Source organism: Engystomops pustulosus, chromosome 5 (assembly GCF_040894005.1).
Source record: "Engystomops pustulosus chromosome 5, aEngPut4.maternal, whole genome shotgun sequence".
In the NCBI taxonomy this organism is placed as follows: domain Eukaryota; kingdom Metazoa; phylum Chordata; class Amphibia; order Anura; family Leptodactylidae; genus Engystomops; species Engystomops pustulosus.
The window spans coordinates 201173134-201193721 of NC_092415.1; the positions used below are offsets into that span (position 1 = coordinate 201173134).

At 38.4% G+C, this 20588-nt stretch overlaps 1 protein-coding gene across 3 annotated transcripts in view; it reads right to left on the reverse strand.

Annotated features, from left to right (window-relative positions):
• Nucleotides 1-20588, reverse strand: part of DYNC1I1 (dynein cytoplasmic 1 intermediate chain 1) — a 221096-nt gene that overhangs the window by 106633 nt on the left and 93875 nt on the right. For all 3 annotated transcript variants that reach the window (XM_072154362.1, XM_072154360.1, XM_072154361.1), the window contains 2 exons: nt 6960-7049; nt 3335-3497 (listed from right to left, as the gene is read on the reverse strand). In XM_072154362.1, coding sequence (XP_072010463.1) covers nt 3335-3497; nt 6960-7049 — 253 coding nt within the window. The remainder of the gene's footprint in view (nt 1-3334; nt 3498-6959; nt 7050-20588) is intronic.

Consider the following 20588-nt stretch of genomic DNA (forward strand, 5'->3'; position numbering starts at 1 on the left):
ATTAGGACTCACACGACAATGTGATCATTACAATATGCAAAGCCTTAAAGGGGTTGTCCAGGATTACGAAAAACACATCTCGCATGATTTCTTCTATAAACAATGCCCTACCCATTAATGGGGTACATGTGGTATTGTTTCATCGTTCCCTATATTCTAATGGCATGAGATGTAGGTACTTAATACTACCACTGGAAATGTGTGGCGCTGCTACTAAAGTATTTGTAATGTTGAACAACCCCTTTAAGAAGAGAGATGCTTCAAAGTATCAAATCTATCCCGTTTCACTTTCTTGCAATGGTCAGATATACACTGGGTATAAATGTAGAAATAAATGTAAAATTCTGAATACCTGTAATCACCACTAGAGGGAGCTCAGTAGCTGATTGCATACTGATCATGCATTAACTATAGTTATAAATCTAAGTTACTTTGCGCTCTCTTTGCACATACAAATCATTCCCATTAAAAGTGATTTCTGTGTTCTCTTCCTTAAAGGACATCAACCACCAGGATGAAGGATTGTAAACCAAGCACACTGACATACTGGTGTCCACACCCTCTGGCAGAAGCTGCTCTTCTTGTAGCTTTGTATGGCTTTGTTTTTAAGAAAAAGAGGTTTTAAAAATTATGCAGATGAGCCTTCGGGGCTCCTAGCTCCTTTGACATCTATGGAGTCTGGAGCCCCTGAGGCTCATTTGCAAATTTGTGAACGCTTTTTATTGTAAAAACAAGGTCCTAAGAAGCTAAAAGAAAAGCAGAATCTGCCAGAGGGGGCACGCACCAGTATGTCAGTGTGCTTGGTTTACAATCCTTCATCCTGGTGGTAGATTTCCTTTAAGGGAGCTAATTAAAGCCAATTTCTCATAATATATGAAATTATAAGCAAACGCAGGCAGAATATATACGGATCACAGCTGTCGCTCTAGAACATTCTGTCAACATCTGGCCAGACATTTTTACTTCTCACATGTTTTCCTGTCACTTTTCCCTTTCTCTATTTCTAAAGAGTTAATTTTATTACAGCGCTTGTTTATGATTAATTATCACAGGGGCGAGAGGTGATTACCCTGCCCCTCCAGGAGGAAGCAGCCATCCCTGTTGTGTCTGGACCGTGTATCTTTACTAATTAGTTTACAGCTCAGATCTCCGAGGAGCGATTATAGATAATAATATCATTCACTCACTGCTTATTACAACAATGACAATAATAATGACACTGAAGGAATGTAACAAAGGGAGATTCAGAGTAATACTGATATGGTTTATACAGTAATAATTCCATATGAAATTTTGTAATATAAACTACAACAAAAAAGTTGCTATAATATTGCCCCCTATGTACTGTCCCTACTGTATGCACAACAATATAACTACAATAATACTGCTAATAATGTACAAGAAAATAACTGCTATAATACTGCCCCCTATGTACAGGAATATAACCACTATAATACTGCTCCCTATGTACAAGAATATTACTACTATAATACTGCCCCCTATGTACAAGAATATTACTACTATAATACTGCTCCCTATGTACAGGAATATATCTACTATAATACTGCCCCCTATGTACAGGAATATAACTACTATAATACTGCCCCCTATGTACAGGAATATAACTACTATAATACTGCCCCCTATGTACAAGAATATAACTTCTATAATACTGCCCCCTATGTACAAGAATATAACTACTATAATACTGTCCCCTATGTACAAGAATATAACTACTATAATACTGCCCCCTATGTACAAGAATATAACTACAATAATACTGCCCCCTATGTACAGGAATATAACTACTATAATACTCCCCTCTATGTACAAGAATATAACTACTATAATACTGCCCCCTATGTACAGGAATATAACTACTATAATACTCCCCTCTATGTACAAGAATATAACTACTATAATACTGCCCCCTATGTACAGGAATATAACTACTGTAATACCGCCCCCTATGTACAAGAATATAACTACTATAATACTGCCCCCTATGTACAAGAATATAACTACTATAATACTGCCCCCTATGTACAAGAATATAACTACTATAATACTGCCCCCTATGTACAGGAATATAACTACTATAATACTGCCCCCTATGTACAAGAATATCACTACTATAATACTGCCCCCTATGTACAAGAATATAACTACTATAATACTGCCCCCTATGTACAAGAATATAACTACTATAATACTGCCCCTATGTACAGGAATATAACTACTATAATACTGCCCCCTATGTACAAGAATATCACTACTATAATACTGCCCCCTATGTACAAGAATATAACTACTATAATACTGCCCCCTATGTACAAGAATATAACTACTATAATACTGCCCCTATGTACAAGAATATAACTACGATAATACTGCCCCCTATGTACAAGAATATAACTACTATAATACTGCCCCCTATGTACAGGAATATAACTACTATAATACTGCCCCCTATGTACAAGAATATAACTACTATAATACTGCCCCTATGTACAAGAATATAACTACTATAATACTGCCCCCTATGTACAGGAATATAACTACTATAATACTGCCCCCTATGTACTGGAATATAGCTATTATAATACTTCCCCTATGTACAAGAATATAACTACTATAATACTGCCCCCTATGTACAAGAATATAACTACTATAATACTGCCCCCTATGTACAAGAATATAACTACTATAATACAGCCCCCTATGTACAGGAATATAACTACTATAATACTGCCCCTATGTACAAGACTATAACTACTATAATACTGCCCCTATGTACAGGAATATAACTACTATAATACTGCCCCCTTTGTACAAGAATATAACTACTATAATACTGCCCCCTATGTACAGGAATATAACTACTATAATACTGCTCCCTATGTACAAGAATATAACTACTATAATACTGCCCCCTATGTACAAGAATATAACTACTATAATACTCCTCCTATGTACATGAATATAACTACTATAATACTGCCCCCTATGTACAAGAATATAACTACTATAATACTGCCCCCTATGTACAGGAATATAACTACTATAATACTACCCCCTATGTACATGAATATAACTACTATAATACTGCCCCCTATGTACAGGAATATAACTGCTATGATACTGCCCCCTATCTACAAGAATATAACTACTATAATACTGCCCCCTATGTACAAGAATATAACTACTATAATACTGCCCCCTATGTACAAGAATATAACTACTATAATACTGCCCCCTATGTACAAGAATATAACTACTATAATACTGCCCCCTATGTACAAGAATATAACTACTATAATACCGTAACACTTACCCTTCTTTATCTTCCAGGTCTCTTCCACTATAGTCAAAGAATATGTTGGTATCTTCCGCCAGGGCGCGCTCAATAACGCGGATTGTGCGATCAAAAAAGATCAGAAACTCCTCGGAGTGCACGGCTTGCTGTTTTTCTTCTTCTGTTAGTTCTCTGGGAGGAGCTTCAGCAATGACATAAGAACATCATCATAGGTCAATGGGCAAAGTAGGTCATGTGTATGGGGGTGAGGTTTTGTGAGTTTTCATCATGCAGATTGCATGCAGTGTTATTTATAGTTATTTATATGGATTTATATTCCAGGATTCTAGCGTCTCCATTTGCACTTGGGAGCATGTCCTCACACTGCTGTGCTTATAAACACTCTGCTTTGAACACCCATTCCACAGCCCTTCCCTTCTGCTCTGAGTAAAAGCTTTTGAAGGCTTTTTTTTAAAATGCATATTTCACAGTCCTGCTGCTACTAACAACATATCACAAAGGTCTGATTACACATCTCTCCAGGGACAATACCTTACACTGGCTGCAGAGAGCACAGAGCACAACAGTGTTGGGAAATCTCCCAAGTGCATTTTAAGTAAGTACAATTTTAGAATATAAATGAATATTTCATAGTCCTGCTACTACTAACAATATAAATAGAGGTTAAATTAAACTTTTTACCAAAATTTAACACATGTTCAGAACAGCTGATATATTCCCTTTAAGACTTAACTTGTGTAGGGCAAGAATACTATTGAGACAAACCAAAAATGCATTGTTTAGTAAACTGCTTTTTGGTCACGATGGCCTTCCTTACTACTCTCCTCCTTTCTCTATCCTCAGTGGGATGAAAGAGCAGCAGTACAGGAACCGGGACTTTTGTACAGGGTGACCACCGGGTTGCTACCTCTTGTATGGTGCAGTTCTTGTGTCAGCTGACATATGTGCTTAGTGCCAGTAGTCAGGCAAGTAAGTAGTCAGGTACAGACCTAGGTCGGGGCAAGAGGAAAACTTGCAGTGAAGTCAGTGACGAGGCTGCACGTCAGGACTGGCACTGACTCGGGTTTGTAGAAAAGGAATAACCCAGGGTCAGACACAGGAAGTAATCAAAGCAAGCAAGATTAGGGAAGAGTATTAGAGGCTGGGGTCATGGATATATTGGCAGAAGGTCGTAGCAAAAAGTTATGAAGCAAAATACTAGGAAATGATATTGCTCAGGCAACTTCCCAGGGAGGAAGCTGCCATAAAAAACCCTACGGATCAGATAGTAGACTGGAAGTTTTATGCAAGTGCAACATCCCTCATTGGGGCTTACCCTTTTCTTGGGGCCTGGAGGCACCCGGGGCCCAGAATACCGGAGTGGCTGGCGGTTGCGGCCTAGGCACGCTTATGTCCCGGTGCTTGGTATGGGGACCGGAGGGCTGTCCTACAGCCTGGCAGCTCTCCAGCAGGTGGTGTGTGCAAGAAATATGGAGGGAGAGGCTGAGGTACTGGTTGTGCCGGGGGCAACCCCTTAGTGTCTGTACCTGGGTGATGGATTGGGAGACCGTGGTGGTGACAGTCGTATCCAGGGATCAGGCAACGTTGTGCAAATTAACTCACGGTTCTTTATTGAACAACAGGTAGAAAGCAACGGTTCTAAACGGTCAACAGCAGATTTTAGTACTGGAGTGGTCATGGAGAGTGGTCCTCAGGAATAGTGCACCAGCCTGGTAGTAGATGCAGGCTGGGATGGAGCTGCGTCCAAGCTGTGGAAGCTGCAGCTCTGGATTAGAGTCTCCTGACTCTGGTCCTGGGATTAGGTTAAGTGGTCTCTTCACTTAGACCATGTGCTGAGAGACCTGCTTTCCAAGCAGAGGCTACAGCTGCTGATTACCTGAGTTCTCCCTGCATTATCCCTTGCGTGAGTTGCACAGGCTCACCAGATGGATCCTGACAGGTAGAGGGCCCTATTCGCAACTACTCCCTTCCCTGTATGTTCTCAGGAGTGTTGCACAAGGTTTTTAAAGGGTCCCAAAAAGCATAGCCTGTACCCCAGCTACAAGGGGCAGCAACAGCGGTACAGAGGCCAGAGAGAGGGCACTAATGTTAGGAACCCTTGTGGCTCAGGCAACTACTTATGGAGTAAGTTGCCTTAAACAGCTAAAAATGTAGTAGATGGGCTTGGTTTGAGATCAAGCAAGGTTTGTAGCTTATTAAAAAACCAGCACACCCGACATTCAGAGAGCGTAACACAGCCCCATGGGGAGGTCCACTACAGGGACCGGAGAGACGGCGCCAACATCATAGGAAACTATATTGCTCAGGCAACTTCCTGGGTAGAAAGACTTCAAAGCTGAAAGCTGCAAGAGATGGGATAAGAGAAGCCATCAAGGTGTAGACCTTCTTAAAGGGCTCCCAGGGAAAGAAGTGCAGTGGACAGAGGGTGCGGATAATCTATATTTTTCAGGTAAGTTCCTAATGAGAAAACTGCCATAAATACCTCAATGGTTCAGGAGATGGGCTAAGAGTGGTCAACATGGTGTAGACCTTCTTAAAGGGCAACACAACAAAAAATGGTTGCAGAGTCCCCCACCCAGGACAGAGCATTAGGCTACTGGTAATCAATGTTTCTCAGGCAATTTCCCGGTGAAAAAAACAGCCTTAAATACCCCAATGGTGCAAGAGATGGGCTGAGAGAAGTCAGCAAGGCTTATAACTTCATATCGGGCCAGCAGATCCCATGCAGAGGCTGCAGAACAGCACCCATTGGCATAGAGACGTTACTATTATACCCAAAAACTATAAAGCTCAGGCAACTTCCTGGAGGAAACTGCCTTATACACCCTGACTGTGCAGGAGATGGGCTCATAGGAGGCTTATAACTTCATAGCGGGCCAGTAAATCTCATGCAGAGGCTGCAGAACAGCACCCATGGGCGTAGAGACGTTACTATTATACCCAAAAACTATAAAGCTCAGGCAACTTCCTGGAGAAAACTGCCTTATACACCCCCCGAAGGTGCAGGAGATGGGCTCATAGGAGGCTTATCACTTCATATCGGGCCAGCAAATCACATGCAGAGGCTGCAGAACAGCACCCATCGGCATAGAGACGTTACTTTTATATCCAGAATCTAAGAAGCTCAGGCAACTTCCTGGAGGAAACTGCCTTAAACACCCCGAAGGTGCAGGAGATGGGCTCATAGGAGGCTTACCACTTCATATCGGGCCAGCAACTCCCATGCAGAGGCTGCAGAACAGCACCCATGGGCGTTACGATTATATCCAGAATCTTTGAAGTTCATGCAACTTCCTGGAGGGCACTGCCTTATACACCCTGAAGGTGCAGGGGGTGGGCTCATAAGAGGCTTTTAACTTCTAAAATGATCATCACAACCCAAATGCACCGTCCTCCATCGTAACAGAACCGGTCTGGATCTCGCTACATAATCACTAATGGATGTTCTTACAATTTAGAACAATGCAGAATTAATGGTCCTCTGATTATCCCCGTTCCTAAATTCTCGGCAGTGTCACTCATGTCACCTCTGAGAATACTAGACGCGCTAAGACTTAATGGATGGTTTAATTATGGCGGATCCTTCTGATGTTCCTAATTAGCGATTAAAGCTGAAATGGAAGCAATCACAGACGCCGTTTACCTTCTCTCGAGTCTTGCTTCTCTTCTTGGTTGTCGAATTCGGAATCGTGGTCCGTTTTATGTTCCACCATTTCCTCGTCCTCTTCCTCTTCTATGGAACAAAAACAAAGAGTTAGACCTGATAAGAAAAATAAAACAAAAAAACAACGTATAGATATAAGAACGAATCCTTCAAACGACGGTAATCATACACAACAACTGGTAGGGGGCGGCGGGACAGCGCTCATTTACCACTCAGAGGAAATGGCCTCGTCGGGTTTGCAGGCGATGATTAGAGTATTTATATAAATCCAATCTTCTGCGCCGACACAATGAAACCAAAAACGGAAGGAATTCTGAAGAGTAAACAAAAATAAGTCGCGGCGAGTCACCGATGTTATTGACCATATCGCCGGTTCCTCTTCCTTTTACGATCAATACTGTAAAATGTGATTAAATGTCCTGTGATTACCCGGAGGTTCTGTGTATTTATACCTGGAAGAATATGGATTCCTGGAGAAAGTCCATCAAAATAACTTCTGAAGAAGAACAAAAGAACAAAGTAGCAGAAAGTGATGATCAATGTGTCGGGAGTCTAAGATACGAAAAGTAGAAATCAAGGGGGCACTATTATAGTAGTTATATTCCTGTACATAGGTGGCAGTATTATAGTAGTTATATTCTTGTACATAGGTGGCAGTATTATAGTAGTTATATTCTTGTACATAGGGGGCAGTATTATAGTAGTTATATTCCTGTACATAGGGGGCAGTATTATAGTAGTTATATTCTTGTACATAGGGGCAGTATTATAGTAGTTATAATCTTGTACATAGGGGGCAGTATTATAGTAGTTATATTCTTGTACATAGGGGCAGTATTATAGTAGTTATATTCCTGTACATAGGTGGCAGTATTATAGTAGTTATATTCTTGTACATAGGGGGCAGTATTATAGTAGTTATATTCCTGTACATAGGGGGCAGTATTATAGTAGTTATATTCCTGTACATAGGGGGCAGTATTATAGTAGTTATATTCTTGTACATAGGAGCAGTATTATAGTAGTTATATTCCTGTACATAGGGGGCAGTATTATAGTAGTTATATTCTTGTACATAGGGGGCAGTATTATAGTAGTTATATTCCTGTACATAGGGGGCAGTATTATAGTAGTTATATTCCTGTACATAGGGGGTAGTATTATAGTAGTTATATTCCTGTACATAGAGGGCAGTATTATAGTAGTTATATTCTTGTACATAGGGGGCAGTATTATAGTAGTTATATTCTTGTACATAGGGGGCAGTATTATAGTAGTTATATTCCTGTACATAGGTGGCAGTATTATAGTAGTTATATTCTTGTACATAGGGGGCAGTATTATAGTAGTTATATTCCTGTACATAGGGGGCAGTATTATAGTAGTTATATTCTTGTACATAGGGGCAGTATTATAGTAGTTATATTCTTGTACATAGGGGGCAGTATTATAGTAGTTATATTCCTGTACATAGGTGGCAGTATTATAGTAGTTATATTCTTGTACATAGGGGGCAGTATTATAGTAGTTATATTCCTGTACATAGGGGGCAGTATTATAGTAGTTATATTCCTGTACATAGGGGGCAGTATTATAGTAGTTATATTCTTGTACATAGGAGCAGTATTATAGTAGTTATATTCCTGTACATAGGGGGCAGTATTATAGTAGTTATATTCTTGTACATAGGGGGCAGTATTATAGTAGTTATATTCCTGTACATAGGGGGCAGTATTATAGTAGTTATATTCTTGTACATAGGGGCAGTATTATAGCAGTTATATTCTTGTACATAGGGGCAGTATTATAGTAGTTATATTCTTGTACATCGGGGGCAGTATTATAGTAGTTATATTCTTGTACATAGGGGCAGTAATATAGTTATATTCCTGTACATAGGGGGCAGTATTATAGTAGTTATATTCCTGTACATAGGGGGCAGTATTATAGTAGTGATATTCTTGTACATAGGGGGCAGTATTATAGTAGTTATATTCTTGTACATAGGGGCAGTATTATAGTAGTTATATTCCTGTACATAGGGGGCAGTATTATAGTAGTTATATTCTTGTACATAGGGGGCAGTATTATAGTAGTTATATTCCTGTACATAGGGGGCAGTATTATCGTAGTTAAATTCTTGTACATAGGAGGCAGTATTATAGTAGTTATATTCTTGTACATAGGGGGCAGTATTATAGTAGTTAAATTCTTGTACATAGGAGGCAGTATTATAGTAGTTATATTCTTGTACATAGGGGGCAGTATTATAGTAGTTATATTCCTGTACATAGGGGGCAGTATTATAGTAGTTATATTCCTGTACATAGGGGGCAGTATTATAGTAGTTATATTCCTGTACACAGGGGGCAGTATTATAGTAGTTATATTCCTGTACATAGGGGGCAGTATTATTGTAGTTATATTCTTGTACATAGGGGGCAGTATTATTGTAGTTATATTCTTGTACATAGGGGGCAGTATTATAGTAGTTATATTCTTGTACATAGGGGCAGTAATATAGTAGTTATATTCCTGTACATAGGGGGCAGTATTATAGTAGTTATATTCCTGTACATAGGGGGCAGTATTATAGTAGTTATATTCCTGTACATAGGGGGCAGTATTATAGTAGTTATATTCTTGTACATAGGGGGCAGTATTATAGTAGTTACAGTGTCGGACTGCCCTGGCTCAACCCAATACTGAACCCCAGAGGTCCATCAGAAAACACCACAATTTGGAGGCTGCTAGAGTATATTTCCTAGGGAATAATGAAGAGTGGGCCCTCAAATTGATTTCCTCTGGTGGGCCTAAGGAAACCCAGTCCGACACTGAGTAGTTATATTCCTGTACATAGGGGGCAGTATTATAGTAGTTATATTCTTGTACATAGGGGGCAGTATTATAGTAGTTATATTCCTGTACATAGGGGGCAGTATTATAGTAGTTAAATTCTTGTACATAGGAGGCAGTATTATAGTAGTTATATTCTTGTAGATAGGGGGCAGTATTATAGTAGTTATTTTCTTGTACATAGGGGGCAGTATTATAGTAGTTATATTCCTGTACATAGGGGGCAGTATTGTAGTAGTTATATTCTTGTACATATGGGGCAGTATTGTAGTAGTTATATTCCTGTACATAGGGGGCAGTATTGTAGTAGTTATATTCTTGTACATAGGGGGCAGTATTATAGTAGTTATATTCCTGTACATAGGGGGCAGTATTATAGTAGTTATATTCTTGTACATAGGGGGCAGTATTATAGTAGTTATATTCTTGTACATAGGGGGCAGTATTATAGTAGTTATATTCTTGTACATAGGGGCAATATTATAGTAGTAATATTCTTGTACATAGGGAGCAGTATTATAGTGGTTATATTCCTGTACATAGGGGGCAGTATTATAGCAGTTATATTCCTGTACATAGGGGGAAGTATTATAGTAGTTATATTCTTGTACATAGGGGGCAGTATTATAGTAGTTATATTCCTGTACATAGGGGGCAGTATTATAGTAGTTATATTCTTGTACATAGGGGGCAGTATTATAGTAGTTACAGTGTCGGACTGCCCTGGCTCAACCCAATACTGAACCCCAGAGGTCCATCAGAAAACACCACAATTTGGAGGCTGCTAGAGTATATTTCCTAGGGAATAATGAAGAGTGGGCCCTCAAATTGATTTCCTCTGGTGGGCCTAAGGAAACCCAGTCCGACACTGAGTAGTTATATTCCTGTACATAGGGGGCAGTATTATAGTAGTTATATTCTTGTACATAGGGGGCAGTATTATAGTAGTTATATTCCTGTACATAGGGGGCAGTATTATAGTAGTTAAATTCTTGTACATAGGAGGCAGTATTATAGTAGTTATATTCTTGTAGATAGGGGGCAGTATTATAGTAGTTATTTTCTTGTACATAGGGGGCAGTATTATAGTAGTTATATTCCTGTACATAGGGGGCAGTATTGTAGTAGTTATATTCTTGTACATATGGGGCAGTATTGTAGTAGTTATATTCCTGTACATAGGGGGCAGTATTGTAGTAGTTATATTCTTGTACATAGGGGGCAGTATTATAGTAGTTATATTCCTGTACATAGGGGGCAGTATTATAGTAGTTATATTCTTGTACATAGGGGGCAGTATTATAGTAGTTATATTCTTGTACATAGGGGGCAGTATTATAGTAGTTATATTCTTGTACATAGGGGCAATATTATAGTAGTAATATTCTTGTACATAGGGAGCAGTATTATAGTGGTTATATTCCTGTACATAGGGGGCAGTATTATAGCAGTTATATTCCTGTACATAGGGGGAAGTATTATAGTAGTTATATTCTTGTACATAGGGGGCAGTATTATAGTAGTTATATTCTTGTACATAGGGGGCAGTATTATAGTAGTTATATTCTTGTACATAGGGGGCAGTATTATAGTAGTTATATTCTTGTACATAGGGGGCAGTATTATAGTAGTTATATTCTTGTACATAGGTAGCAGTATTATAGTAGTTATATTCCTGTACATAGGGGGCAGTATTATAGTAGTTATATTCCTGTACATAGGGGGCAGTATTATAGTAGTTATATTCCTGTACATAGGGGGCAGTATTACAGTAGTTATATTCTTGTACATAGGAGCAGTATTATAGTAGTTATATTCCTGTACATAGGGGGCAGTATTATAGTAGTTATATTCCTGTACATAGGTGGCAGTATTATAGTAGTTATATTCTTGTACATAGGGGGCAGTATTATAGTAGTTATATTCCTGTACATAGGGGGCAGTATTATAGTAGTTATATTCCTGTACATAGGGGGCAGTATTATAGTAGTTATATTCTTGTACATAGGAGCAGTATTATAGGAGTTATATTCCTGTACATAGGGGGCAGTATTATAGTAGTTATATTCTTGTACATAGGGGGCAGTATTATAGTAGTTATATTCCTGTACATAGGGGGCAGTATTATAGTAGTTATATTCCTGTACATAGGGGGTAGTATTATAGTAGTTATATTCCTGTACATAGAGGGCAGTATTATAGTAGTTATATTCTTGTACATAGGGGGCAGTATTATAGTAGTTATATTCTTGTACATAGGGGGCAGTATTATAGTAGTTATATTCCTGTACATAGGTGGCAGTATTATAGTAGTTATATTCTTGTACATAGGGGGCAGTATTATAGTAGTTATATTCCTGTACATAGGGGGCAGTATTATAGTAGTTATATTCTTGTACATAGGGGCAGTATTATAGTAGTTATATTCTTGTACATAGGGGGCAGTATTATAGTAGTTATATTCCTGTACATAGGGGGCAGTATTATAGTAGTTATATTCCTGTACATAGGGGGCAGTATTATAGTAGTTATATTCTTGTACATAGGAGCAGTATTATAGTAGTTATATTCCTGTACATAGGGGGCAGTATTATAGTAGTTATATTCTTGTACATAGGGGGCAGTATTATAGTAGTTATATTCCTGTACATAGGGGGCAGTATTATAGTAGTTATATTCCTGTACATAGGGGGTAGTATTATAGTAGTTATATTCCTGTACATAGAGGGCAGTATTATAGTAGTTATATTCTTGTACATAGGGGGCAGTATTATAGTAGTTATATTCTTGTACATAGGGGGCAGTATTATAGTAGTTATATTCCTGTACATAGGGGGCAGTATTATAGTAGTTATATTCCTGTACATAGGGGGCAGTATTATAGTAGATATATTCCTGTACATAGGGGGCAGTATTATAGTAGATATATTCTTGTACATAGGGAGCAGTATTATAAAAGTTATATTCTTGTACATAGGGGCAATATTATAGTAGTAATATTCTTGTACATAGGGAGCAGTATTATAGTGGTTATATTCCTGTACATAGGGGGCAGTATTATAGCAGTTATATTCCTGTACATAGGGGGCAGTATTATAGTAGTTATATTCTTGTACATAGGGGGCAGTATTATAGTAGTTATATTCTTGTACATAGGGGGCAGTATTATAGTAGTTATATTCTTGTACATAGGGGGCAGTATTATAGTAGTTATATTCTTGTACATAGGGGGCAGTATTATAGTAGTTATATTCTTGTACATAGGTAGCAGTATTATAGTAGTTATATTCCTGTACATAGGGGGCAGTATTATAGTAGTTATATTCCTGTACATAGGGGGCAGTATTATAGTAGTTATATTCCTGTACATAGGGGGCAGTATTACAGTAGTTATATTCTTGTACATAGGAGCAGTATTATAGTAGTTATATTCCTGTACATAGGGGGCAGTATTATAGTAGTTATATTCTTGTACATAGGGGGCAGTATTATAGTAGTTATATTCCTGTACATTGGGGGCAGTATTATAGTAGTTATATTCCTGTACATAGGGGGCAGTATTATAGTAGTTATATTCTTGTACATAGGGGGCAGTATTATAGTAGTTATATTCCTGTACATAGGGGGCAGTATTATAGTAGTTATATTCTTGTACATAGGGGGCAGTATTATAGTAGTTATATTCCTGTACATAGGGGGCAGTATTATAGTAGTTAAATTCTTGTACATAGGAGGCAGTATTATAGTAGTTATATTCTTGTAGATAGGGGGCAGTATTATAGTAGTTATATTCTTGTACATAGGGGGCAGTATTATAGTAGTTATATTCCTGTACATAGGGGGCAGTATTGTAGTAGTTATATTCTTGTACATATGGGGCAGTATTGTAGTAGTTATATTCTTGTACATAGGGGCAGTATTATAGTAGTTATATTCTTGTACATAGGGGGCGGTATTATAGTAGTTATATTCTTGTACATAGGGGACAGTATTGTAGTAGTTATATTCTTGTACATAGGGGCAGTATTATAGTAGTTATATTCTTGTACATAGGGGGCAGTATTATAGTAGTTATATTCCTGTACATAGGGGGCAGTATTGTAGTAGTTATATTCTTGTACATATGGGGCAGTATTATAGTAGTTATATTCTTGTACATAGGGGCAGTATTATAGTAGTTATATTCTTGTACATAGGGGGCGGTATTATAGTAGTTATATTCTTGTACATAGGGGGCGGTATTATTGTAGTTATATTCTTGTACATAGGGGGCAGTATTATAGTAGTTATATTCTTGTACATAGGGGGCAGTATTATAGTAGTTATATTCTTGTACATAGGGGGCAGTATTATAGTAGTTATATTCTTGTACATAGGAGCAGTATTATAGTAGTTATATTCTTGTACATAGGGGGCAGTATTATAGTAGTTATATTCTTGTACACAGAGGGCAGTATTATAGTAGTTATATTCCTGTACATAGGGGGCAGTATTATAGTAGTTATATTCTTGTACATAGGGGGCAGTATTATAGTAGTTATATTCTTGTACATAGGGGGCAGTATTATAGTAGTTATATTCTTGTACATAGGGGGCAGTATTATAGTAGTTATATTCCTGTACATAGGGGGCAGTATTATAGTAGTTATATTCTTGTACATAGGGGGCAGTATTATAGTAGTTATATTCCTGTACATAGGGGGCAGTATTATAGTAGTTATATTCCTGTACATAGGGGGCAGTATTGTAGTAGTTATATTCTTGTACATATGGGGCAGTATTATAGTAGTTATATTCTTGTACATAGGGGCAGTATTATAGTAGTTATATTCTTGTACATAGGGGGCGGTATTATAGTAGTTATATTCTTGTACATAGGGGGCGGTATTATTGTAGTTATATTTTTGTACATAGGGGGCAGTATTATAGTAGTTATATTCTTGTACATAGGGGGCAGTATTATAGTAGTTATATTCTTGTACATAGGGGGCAGTATTATAGTAGTTATATTCTTGTACATAGGAGCAGTATTATAGTAGTTATATTCTTGTACATAGGGGGCAGTATTATAGTAGTTATATTCTTGTACACAGAGGGCAGTATTATAGTAGTTATATTCCTGTACATAGGGGGCAGTATTATAGTAGTTATATTCTTGTACATAGGGGGCAGTATTATAGTAGTTATATTCTTGTACATAGGGGGCAGTATTATAGTAGTTATATTCTTGTACATAGGGGGCAGTATTATAGTAGTTATATTCCTGTACATAGGGGGCAGTATTATAGTAGTTATATTCTTGTACATAGGGGGCAGTATTATAGTAGTTATATTCCTGTACATAGGGGGCAGTATTATAGTAGTTATACAGATGGAAATATATGGAAATAATAGAAATAAAATCTCTAAACTTTAGAAACAAGAGTGTTTACCAAAATTCACTGAAGTAAAAAAAACATTATAAACCTCTTGGCTGCATTCTTCAGATGGCAACGACCCAAATTTGTCTTCTGAGCCTCACTGAGTAATATCTGTGATCATTTCAATATTCCGTGGAGATGCACATCACGCAATGGTACCCAAATTCCATGACATTACATTGTACAAAAATAACTCTTTTTTCCCACCCAGATTTAAGACCTAGGAATGCAGATGGTGGAATAAACGACATGAACTGCTGCATCACCTATGAATCATCAAACCCAAAGTATTAGGTAACTGTAGTGGTGTGGGTGTCAGGGGGAGCCTCAGCCGGGATTAGCAGACGTTTGGAAATAGTCTTTCTCTTGTTCTGACTGTCAACATCTATATGTCTAAAAGTTGCCAGGTCCGTTTTTCTGCCGTCCCTTTAATTTACGTGTGTTCAAGGTTGTCATTACGAGTCAGGAGCAAATCAAGCTCCACGTCTGCCTGCCAGGGGTGAAGAGGTTAATTTGATTGTAACGAGGGAGGAAACTGAGTCATATGAAGCTACTGCCGCCAGATGTGCGCCCCCAATCCACGAAAAAAACACCTCGCACCCACTCCTCGCCTTTCTAGCGAGGAGTCCTATAAACCCGTCCTATAAATTATTAGAAGACTCCGCACAGTTATAGAATAAAAGGGCAAAAGGTCTAAAAGAAAATTCCAAAATATGTTAAAAATGTTGTTACAAAGTGGACAAGGATTGGGTGGCCCCGCACAGCTCAGTGGCCCGATGCAGGGATTTACTCACCCGCCCATGTACATTAGCTATACCCTGCGCCAATTCAGGCCCATAGATAGATAGATAGATATGAGATAGATAGATAGGAGATAGATAGATATGAGATAGATAGATAGGAGATAGATAGATATGAGATAGATAGATAGGAGATAGATAGATAGATAGATAGATAGATAGATAGATAGATAGATAGGAGATAGATAGATAGATAGATAGATAGATAGATAGATAGATAGATAGATAGATAGATAGGAGATAGATAGATAGATAGATAGGAGATAGATAGATATGAGATAGATAGATAGATAGATAGATAGATAGATAGATAGGAGATAGATAGATAGATAGATAGATAGATAGATAGATAGGAGATAGATAGATAGATAGATATGAGATGATAGATATGAGATGATAGATAGATAGATAGATAGATAGATAGGAGATAGATAGATAGATAGATAGATAGATAGATAGATAGGAGATAGATAGATAGATAGATAGATAGGAGATAGATAGATATGAGATAGATAGATAGATAGATAGATAGATAGGAGATAGATAGATAGATAGATAGATAGATAGATAGATAGATATGAGATAGATAGATAGATAGATAGATAGATAGATAGATAGATAGGAGATAGATAGATGGTTTGTTTTATGACACGTGGACCCTGTGGATCGTGTCCTGTGGTAGCAGCCACCATTCCTATAGCTGTGTTGCTTTCCCATCTTTTTCTATGTTATCTTTGAATGTTATATTTCTGTATAAAGCTGTCAAGACATTTACTATTAATATAAGACAGTAATTGCTCTCGTAAGTTTATCCCAATTTTCCCAAGACCCTTATCAGGACCACCAATACTTACACGGATCATCCACCTATAACCCCTCGGATTAGCCGGGTGTATATTTTCTTTCCTGCCCCGTGGCCGTGTCTCATACACATGTTGGACGTTTCGCGGGTCACATGGTGATTTATTTTTGCAAATTCTACTAAATGGAAATGTAACATTTCTGTGATTCGTAGCTTCATACATCTGTAGGAAGGGGAACACTCAGCGCTGCAGTTATATAACCCCCAGGGGTCTGGATTTACACCTCAGTACATACAGTCCAGACTCCTGTGTATTGTCAAAGCAACGCAGACACCAATCTCCTCAGTGTAAAGGAGCAGAGATTACTGAAAGCAATGTTTCTTACAAGCTGCCGAGTAAAAGAATAATTATAACTTCACTTCAATTGAATTACAAGACTAGTACAATAAACACTGAAATTATCTGCCAATTAAAATGCTTCTCCTATCATGTACAGAAGCACAGATTTCATACTCTATTCATATATAACTACTATAATACTGCCCCCTATGTACAGGAATATAACTACTATAATACTGCCCCCTATGTACAGGAATATAACTACTATAATACTGCCCCCTATGTACAAGAATATAACTGCTATAATACTGCCCCCTATGTATAAGGATATAACTACTATAATACTGCCCCCTATGTACAAGAATATAACTACTATAATACTGCCTCCTATGTACAAGAATATAACTACTATAATACTGCCTCCTATGTACAAGAATATAACTACTATAATACTGCCCCCTATGTACAAGAATATAACTACTATAATACTGCCCCCTATGTACAGGAATATAACTACTATAATACTGCCTCCTATGTACAAGAATATAACTACTATAATACTGCCCCTATGTACAAGAATATAACTACTATAATACTGCCCCCTATGTACAGGAATATAACTACTATAATACTGCCCCCTATGTACAAGAATATAATTACTATAATACTGCCCCCTATGTACAAGAATATAACTACTATAATACTGCTCCCTATGTACAAGAATATAACTACTATAATACTGCCCCTATGTACAAGAATATAACTACTATAATACTCCCCCCGATGTACAAGAATATAACTACAATAATACTGCCCTCTATATACAAGAATATAACTACTATAATACTGCCCCCTATGTACAAGAATATAACTACTATAATACTGCCCCTATGTACAGGAATATAACTACTATAATACTGCCCCCTATGTACAAGAAAATAACTACTATAATACTGCCCCCATGTACAAGAATATAACTACTATAATACTGCCCCCTATGTACAAGAATATAACTACTATAATACTGCCCCTATGTACAAGAACATAACTACTATAATACTGCCCCCTATGTACAGGAATATAACTACTATAATACTGCCCCCTATGTACAAGAACATAACTACTATAATACTGCCCCCTATGTACAGGAATATAACTACTATAATACTGCCCCCTATGTACAAGAATATAACTACTATATTACTGCCCCCTATGTACAAGAATATAACTACTATAATACTGCCCCCTATGTACAAGAATATTACTATAATACTGCTCCCTATGTACAAGAATATAACTACTATAATACTGCCTCCTATGTACAAGAATATAACTACTATAATACTGCCCCTATGTACAAGAATATAACTGCTATAATACTGCCCCCTATGTATAAGAATATAACTATCCCGGGACTGCCTGTAACTGCCCTTCCCTGTTCTCTTAGGTATAAGGTTTGTTAGTGCCCTCATATCCAAACGACCCCCACAAAACTGTGAATTTTCTCTTCCATGCAGATGACCTGTATGAGAACACGTCTGTCGAAGGATGGTCCCAGGGCAGACGTGTTGAACCGAGGTGTTTTGCGCCTGCATAAAATTTTGCCACGAGTGAAGTTCTCATTTTTGACAGCGGATTTATAATAGGAAAAACCCAGCAGGAACGAAGAGAACAAAATCCCAGACGCCGGCTTTTTTTCATCACGGCTTGTCTCGATTTAGCAGCCTGGACAAAAAACAGAAAGGGGGCAAACAGCGGAGGTAATCCTATCATCTCCCCTCCAGCCGGCAGAGCTTCCGCGCCCGGGCTCCATCACGCTGCTTACATGAATTCCAATCATCTATGTTTGGAGTTTGGGCTCCTGATTGACAGATCCTTAGGATTGGGCTCTAGATTGAACATTATTCTAGATACCTATCGCTTATTACAATGAGCTCCGTGTGATATTCCATCCCTGTTGCGAAAATTGCGTTTAACGGCACAAGCGGAGAGAAAAAAACAACCCCAACTATTACCCGGTGAATGAAATCTGCGTTTTATTCGCTGGTGGCTGCACGTAATTGCTTCTAAAATACAGTTGTTGACTTTTGTCGATGAGAACAGGAACTGATAAAGTTATTCTCCCGGTTTTCAATGTTGGGAGCGCTATGGCCGCTATGGATGAAGGTGGGAAAGTGCTGCCTGGACTCCGGGGTAAGAATCTGGGTAACACTTGCAAATTGATCTTATACTACATGTACTATAGCATCCAATAGCTCCAATAGAAGTACTCAAAAAATTCCCAAACTAACCCATTTTTATAAACCCTAGTAGGGAATCTTGAGTTGGGTTGTTTCTTCTGGGTTTGGAGGATGTGTCCTGTCCTGTTTTACAAAAACAACCTATTAATTTCCATGGACATTGTGTAATTCTTCATTTCACCAGAGGTGGTGCCATAGCAGAACTTCACACCTACTTCCAGGTTTGACCATAGACAACAGATGATCGTTGAGGTACTTTAGTGGACACCTTCACCTTGACACTTATTGTCTAGGGATCCTTCTAACCGATGGTTCTAAATTTATAAAAAGTTCAAAAGGAACCTATCAGGGCAGTTTGGAAGAATACACAACCAAAAAATGTGTACATTTTAGATGTCCGTGGCCTTCACACTTATCTAGGGTTGGAAGTGAAGAGCCGCATTGGACCCATCCCCGATGATCCCGGCACTTGCTTATTGCTTTAATGAAGCCCATGTGGTACCCCCCAGCTTCAGTGTGCATGCGCCAGACCTAAAGTGTATGTAGGCCTCAGGAAACACCAAAGATAAATCCAATGTGGCTCAATGGACTTATCTCTTGATAAGTATAAGTGAAGGGAGCCCAACCTACCCAAGAATTTAATGAGCCAGAACTTGTCTACTGTCATCATTCAGCAAATGATCAACAAGGCTCCACTGCCAATGTCTCAGAGGTACAATGCCAGGACACAAGGGTGGAGTAAGACCTCCTTGGGCCCTGGGCAGTATGAATATTATGGCCCCTACAAGTCTGGAATTCACTTCTTTCATATGGTACTAGAAATAATCTTGTTGGATATTGGAGGATGCGTCCCTTCTGCCTGATTTCTATGTGTGGTTCCAGGACCTTTGGGTTGCTTTTGTGGCCATGGGCCCTGGGCTATCGCCCAAACCACCTATATTGTAATCCACTACTGCTGGGACATCACTAGGTAACCTATCAAAGAGCAAGTGTCTCCTCCCTAACCAGGTCACCCTACTGTTGGCTCACTGCAACACTTAACCCCAGAAATTAGACAATGGATGGAGATGTTGGGGTCCAACTCCTGAGGGCCACATCACTCCATGAAGCACCATGTATCATGGGTAATTTTCCAAGTATAGTGCCATAA